The sequence below is a fragment of the Perca flavescens genome, chromosome 2 (genome assembly GCF_004354835.1).
Source record: "Perca flavescens isolate YP-PL-M2 chromosome 2, PFLA_1.0, whole genome shotgun sequence".
Classification (NCBI taxonomy): Eukaryota; Metazoa; Chordata; class Actinopteri; order Perciformes; family Percidae; genus Perca; species Perca flavescens.
The window spans coordinates 6067110-6074093 of record NC_041332.1 but is presented as its reverse complement, the minus strand read 5'-3'; the positions used below and the strand labels follow the sequence as shown (position 1 = coordinate 6074093).

Sequence of the window (6984 nt, the reverse complement as noted above, 5' to 3'; positions counted from 1 at the left end):
AGTAATTTCTTTCATTTAAAAGTATAGTTAATAGTAATTTAAGGTCTTTCAATCATTATCAATGTGCACATTTTGGAGGAAATTCCTTCATTTGTCCAAGGTGTGGCACTTTTTCCCACAATGCTTTATGGCAGATTTTATTTTTAGATCATAGACACAAAAACACAACAAGTGCAACATGCTTGACTTTATTTATGTCATAAATCACCACAAATCACTCATACATGGCCAATCACCACTCATATACATAGGTTAAATATGTACGCCATAACTATTATAAGTTACGGCACTACTGGCATTCAGCGAAGTAGTCAGAGGCTTTCTTATTGCTGCACTCCGGCTGGAAGATGAGCCTGATCCTGCAAAGAAACAGAAGACATCAACAATTCATTCACATGTTTTTTAATTGAGTACTGATCTCATGATGAATAGTAAATTAATTAAAGGCAAGGTTGTTTTTCGAAAATAATTTTTTTTAATCTTTTTATTGGCATACGCCTTTATTTGATCCGACAGCAACGACATGCAGCAAAGGGCCTCAGGTTGGAACCGAACCTGCAACCGCTACCGCGAGTACTGAGCCTCTGTAGCCTACATGGAGCCTACACTTTTTTATATATTGTTTGAAATGGTCTTTACACACCGACAGCAATAAATAACTTAAGGGCTCTGAAAAAAAGGTGCAAAAAGATCCGTCATCTGTAGCTGCTGTAATCCTGAGATAATGAAGATATAACTTACATTCTTATTAACTCGTCACTGTTAGCCGCCCCAAAACCGTTTTCACTGTGGAAATATTCACAATAGAAATAAATTCATATATACAAAGATAGGTAGGGAATGAAACAAAGCACTGCAAACCAGATTAAACAAAATACAGCAAAGTCAACATAAAATAACATACAATAGTTTACATTTTCAAAAATATGTTACTGTCCAAAGGGTTTCTGTAGGGCTGTAACGTCACCATTTTAAGTTCACAATACGATTTTCTCAGGATTTTTTAACCGTATGAGCTGCAGACAAATGACTGACTTTTATTTCTATAAACTGTGCAAAACAACAGATGTGTCCTCTTATCAAAAGTGCATCTGAAATTTAATTTTATTGTAAATAAAATAATAAATAATAATAATTTGATTTTTAAAACAAATCCCACATTAAAATAACAATGAATAGAAAACAAATCTCTTCAAATAAACAAACTATGAAGACGTAGTGACGTCTGAAGTCAAACAAGTCAAATCTAATGTAGATTGTGCCCTAGGCTGTTTAAAATTTTAATTTTTTTCTAGTTTTCTGACATTTTATGCACACTGTAAAGTAATTTAAAAAATGAACTTACATAAGTTGGCTGATGACCTTCAACACGCAGCTGATGCTGTCCTGTACGTCTCCATCAACAAGGTCTGAAAAGAAAACAAGTTCACTGGTTTAAGACAAAGATGAAAAATTATTTGACTTGAGTAAAAGTTGTTAGGCTTGTCCTTAGTGAGCTGTCGTTAATTGTCTGAGCTGTCACATGAATGCATCTGACACACCACCTGTTTCTAGAGCACTTGTGAAAAGTAACTAAGCACATTTGCTCAAATACTTAGCTCCATTGTATAATAAAAAGAGTTGTTTCTTAGCAAAAAACCTTTGTTCTTTCACAAATATGTGCTCATTCAAGTGTAATTACTTCCACCAACTAATCAAAGTATTCTCGTAAGCATCTGCCATTTAGAATAATTCAGAATACATATGAGCGAGTCGCGTGAATGTATTCTACCATGTAGCGCCTCCATTTTTAAAATACATAAGCCAAAGAGGGACAAACCTCCACATTTCACGCTTTTCACTCAGTGGCACAATGACAAATGCAAGGGAGGGAGGGGGAGAAGATTACTCAGTGACTACCGGCAGATTTGAAAGCCTGTTAAAAATGGAGGATCACGCCTATTCTCTAGGACATGTAACAGAGTCACAAAGGAAGTTAAAAAGACAATTAAAACGACAACGCCACAGGCAAAGCAACAAAACCAAAGTTAATATTGGAATGGCTTTTCCAAGATGGAAAGAGCTTATAAGGATCAAGGATTTTAAAAGGGACACTGAAGTTGCCTGCTTTCTTCTCAAAAGGTAATTCTGCCTATTTGTGTAAATTTTAAGTTTTATAGTTGCTAGCATGGCTGTGCAAAACGCTAGAACAATGTCTGGGATACTTTTCCTTGCATCAATGATGAAAAATGATTGTCTACCTTGTAATATAAGCGGAATCATATGTGTCGTGATTTCCCTGGCAGCTCACGTAATGGAATGGTAACACAGACTCGTTCAATATACAGAATAACGATAGCACTGATACTTTACTGATACTTTACTAACATTAGCTTGCATATGTTTGGGAACCTGATAGCTGATGTTAACAATGAAATAGTACCAAAATAACGTAAAACTATTATTACACTGGAAGGAACGCTAATTTTGGGTTCGGCCACAGTAGTAGTTTAAACGCACTCTGAATGGCAGGGGCTATTCAGTTGGTTGTCATATGCACTTTCACCGCTAGATGGGAGAAATTCTTACACAATGTAGCTTTAAGTACAAATTTGAGATACTTGTACTTAATTAAAACTGTTCTTTCCACGCCACTTTCTACTTCTACTTATCCGACAGCTTTTGTTATTTTACAAACTGTAAACAAAAACAAAATGTTTTCACACCAAACATTCACAGTTTATAAATGAGAAATTTATTTACATATTCGTCGTCGCAGTGACGCTCACTTTTTGTCAACTAAAGTTAACTGTAACGGCATTCACCTCGCAGTGCTTAGTAGCTGGCGCCCATTCATCTTCTGTCGGCTAAATGTAACTGTAAAGTCCGCTAAACTTAACAATCATGTGTGTGACCAGCCGGCGGTTGCCTAATTTTCTACGATATCAAATGAACATGTGGTAACACTTTACAATAAGGTAGACAAAAAAATAGGTAGTTAATGATTAGTTACTGTTTTTGAAAGAGTAACGAATCCTTTGTTACGCTTCTGAAAAAGGGTTGGTCCTCCACAGCTTTCCCCCATTGAACCCAATGGGCCCAACATACCAACGTCTCAGTGTACCCAACATCTCAAAACCCAACTTCTTCGGCAGATTTCCACCTCCAGGTGGCGCTGGTGAGTAAAATTGAAGGCCAAGATCCCAGTTTTAACCCAACTTCTCTTTGGGTGTCCCTCAGAAATTAACTTTTGACTGAATATAATATAAATATATTTATAATAATAATAACTTCATCTACCCTTCTGAAAAGGGGTAACTACCCTTTTGAAAAAGGGTAACTAGTCATTCGTTACCCTTCTGAAAAAGGGTAACTACCCTTCTGAAAAAGTTCTGAAAAAGGGTAACTACAATTTTGAAAAAGGGTAACTAATCATTCGTTACTCTTTCAAAAAGAGTAATTTTTTCAAGTATTTTTTTGTGTACCTTATTGTAAAGTGTTACCGAACATGTTCATGAGAATGTGTTGCGATACAAAACAAACAGAAAGCGAACTCACTGTTGCAGTCCATCTCACAGAGGTTGGGTGACGGAGTCGTGCCGTCGCTGCAGACCAGGTGATTGCTGAGCTGGAAAAGGCCGTAGAGCATCCAGACCTGCTCGTCCTCTGTCTCGTTGCTTTCCACGTGTGGAGGTCTGGAAGGCGGTGGAGGGCGGGCGAGCCGTCGCACCCGGCTGGGGCGTGCTGTAAGGTTGTTGCTTACCACTTCTGGAAGCCTTGTGGTTGGTGGAGGCTTGGTTGCTGGTGGAGGCTTGGTTGCCGGTGGAGCCTTGGTTGCCGGTGGAGACTTGGTGGCCTGTGGAGACTTGGTGGCCTGTGGAGACTTGGTGGCTGGTGTAGGCTTGGTTGCTGGTGTAGGCTTGGTTGCCGGTGGAGCCTTGGTTGCCGGTGGAGACTTGGTGGCCTGTGGAGACTTGGTGGCCTGTGGAGACTTGGTGGCTGGTGTAGGCTTGGTTGCTGGTGTAGGCTTGGTTGCCGGTGGAGCCTTGGTGGCCTGTGGAGACTTGGTGGCTGGTGTAGGCTTGGTTGCTGGTGTAGGCTTGGTTGCTGGTGGAGGTTTGGTTGCCGGTGGAGGTTTGATGGCTGGTGGAGGTTTACTGACTGTTGGAGGATGCCCCTGGCCAGGGGGTGTTGTAAGGTCCCCAAACTGTGCCAGTTTGGTAGGCGGTGGAGGCCCGGCGAGCCGTCGCACCCGGTTGGGGCGTGTTGTATGGTCATTGCTTACCACGTATGGAAACCTTGTGTGCGGTGGATGTTCAGTGGCTGGTGGAGGTTTGGTGGCTGGTGGAGGATGCCCATGGCCAGGGGGTGTTGTAAGGTCCCCAAACTTTGCCAGTTCGAACATGCCCGCATGCCTCTTCCCCCTACTGTGTTGTCCGCCCCTGGGAGTCAACTCAGTCACTGCGCTGGTGTTAAAACCCGTCGCAAGCTGTGCGTGACACACAACTGAAAGCAGGGGAGAGAAGAGAGAGACAAAAACTTTCACAAAACTCAAAAAATTACATTTTCTCTGAATATTCATGACCGCCAGAGGATGGTTCCTAAGGACTTCCTGACCCAACATCAGTCTAAAACGTCTACTCGTACACAGGAAATATTAAAATTAAGACTGTCAAAATGAACGTGAGAATAACAAGTTTTACGCAAGTAATACTTTCACGCACGATTAATGGAATGCGTGTTCTGAGATTTTGGCATTGGGCCGCTCCGTAGTTTGGACAATGAAGAAGCAATGCAGCAGTAATGTTGTGGATTGCTAGCAGAAGCAAACCTTCTTGAGCAGAAATAGATAAATAAAAAGGTTTTTTGAACAGAAAGTTAAGTTTCAAAGCCCTTCCAGATTGTTCTTTCGACAAGACTAAAGTTATTTGCATGTAATGTCCATGTGAACTGAGTTAGCACCGGTCAAGTCTTAAATACCACTTGAGCATTAAAAACTTAAAAAATGTCTGCTAATAGTACATTTAGAACACATAGAAAAGGTGTGATTAATTTGCGATTAATCACAAGTTTGCTATGGATAATCATGCGATTAATCACGATTAAATATTTTAATCGATTAACGGCCCTCATCCAAAATCTAACAGGCAGATAACCACACACAAAATTTTACTGATGCATCATCCCCCGGAGGCTTAGTAATTAAAATTATCTGCAAACAAAAATTGTAGCCGGCGAGAAACTTAGTATGGGAAACTATTATACTGTATGTTAATGACTCACAGATCCAATGACTTCATTTTGGAGATTTATTTGCAGGAGAAACAGTGGTTGTGTATATCCAAGACATTCAATGGCGTACAAAAAGGTGTCCAAAATGATAAACACCGTTAAACAGCGGCCAGCAAAAATAAGACATCACCCCTCTCTCTCATTCACAATAATTACACATGTAAACAGATGATTCCCTGTTGCTTCCTCTGCCAACACCAGGTGCCCCAAGTACCGTAGGTGACCAAAAAAAGGTGTTCAACAATAATAGACTATCCCTGGCTCTTACAAGAGGATGATTTAAAAAAAAAAAAAGTAAAAGTAAAAAGACATTTTAATACCAGTTCGGGACAACGGCAAACAGCACTTCAATGTGTATTTTTAACCAAGTTCAAGAACGATGCTTGTGATTTTCCCGTATTTCACCTTTATCAGGCAAGTAATAATTGGCTGGTTAAAAGCCACTGTGGCTATTGAATTTTAACATCCACCTACCAGAGTGGCTGGTGGCCAAAAAAGTTAACTTCAGGCACTGAATGGGACACTTTGTTTTTGGTTTAGGTTAAGGTAAAGCCACTTTAAAAAACTCTTATTTAAAAGGCAAATTTAAAAGGATTAAAAGTCTTTAAAAAGAGATTAAAAGAACCACTGGACAGGACAGAGACAGTGGGAGGTATATTACTTAAGTTCTCCCCCATCTTCCCCAATTTCCTCTTTATTTATATATATATATATATATATATATATATATATATATATATACAACAATTACACATACCCAAAAGGTTAGTGAAACAAGTGCTTGGATAAAAGTGCTAAAAAACAATAAATAACAACATATACATTAATTTAAACAATTAATGTGATAAAAACACTGTTAATCATGAATAAAAGGTGTGGGGGAGATCTGTGTATTTATATATGCCTAGGCAAGCAATTCAATATACTGTATAATAATAATTTGTTTTTGGGTTATGTGATAGTCACAACCGGTACTTACTCTTAGCCACTAAGTCCATAGTCAGTCCTTCCTGCTTTATGTCCTGAAACGCCTTCATTAGGTCACATTTGGACACAAGCTGCCCTCCAGCGAGACCGCAGCCCAACGCTGACAAGAGAAACGCCACAAGTAGCCTCATCTTGACTGCAACTCTCTGAATGAAAAACATACGTGGCATGATGTATATGTAGTCTGCAGATCTACCGGTGGCGAATCACAGAGAACCTGAGTCTTTTGTTCTCCTCAGACAAAGGTTGCTCCTTTGGTGCTTAGTAACATGACTAAGGAAGTGCACAATGTTGTGCCAAGTGTCACAGTTAGCTTTGGCTTAGGGAGGGACAGACAAATGTAAATAATACTTGTACCTGAAAACATCTTTTCTCATTTACAGGTTACGCCTTCATCCTGTTGAATAGACCAGACCCTGAGACCAAAACCCAGACAGTTTATTTTCTCACGTCATCATACGGTTATTTATAATTTCAAAGGATCTAGTGTCATCCCCGGCAGTGAAACCACAGTGATATGAGCACATTGAGTCTCCTGAGAACAGATATTATGTTGAGCCCAACAAAGGAAACAACAACAAGAGTAGCAAAACAGGAACATGAAAGATGAGCAGGAGAACACACAGTTTCAGTGAATATGTTTTCCATAAAGGTTATTAGTACTTAGTAATTAGTACCACAGCCATCTAAAGTAGTGTTCCAGGCTGCATGCAAAGGACAGAATTT

The 6984-nt window shown here is 39.6% G+C and overlaps 1 protein-coding gene across 1 annotated transcript; it reads right to left on the bottom strand.

Annotated features, from left to right (window-relative positions):
* Window positions 1-289: 289 nt before the first annotated feature.
* On the bottom strand, window positions 290-6389 carry LOC114573970 (extensin-like). Its single transcript, XM_028606232.1, has 5 exons — window positions 6251-6389; window positions 3538-4485; window positions 1346-1409; window positions 742-786; window positions 290-359 (listed from the first exon to the last, which is right to left on the bottom strand). The coding sequence occupies exons 1-5, from the start codon at window positions 6387-6389 to the stop codon at window positions 290-292; spliced, it is 1266 nt and encodes a 421-aa protein (XP_028462033.1).
* Window positions 6390-6984: the final 595 nt, after the last annotated feature.

Coding starts and splice junctions, on each gene's coding strand:
- LOC114573970 (XM_028606232.1), bottom strand. CDS start 6,389: ATGAGGCTACTTGTGGCGTTTCTCTTGTCAGCGTTGGGCTGCGGTCTC. Junction 4,486..6,250: donor TATGGACTTAGTGGCTAAGA/GTAAGTACCGGT, acceptor CCCTGCTTTCAG/TTGTGTGTCACGCACAGCTT. Junction 1,410..3,537: donor CTGTGAGATGGACTGCAACA/GTGAGTTCGCTT, acceptor TTTTCTTTTCAG/ACCTTGTTGATGGAGACGTA.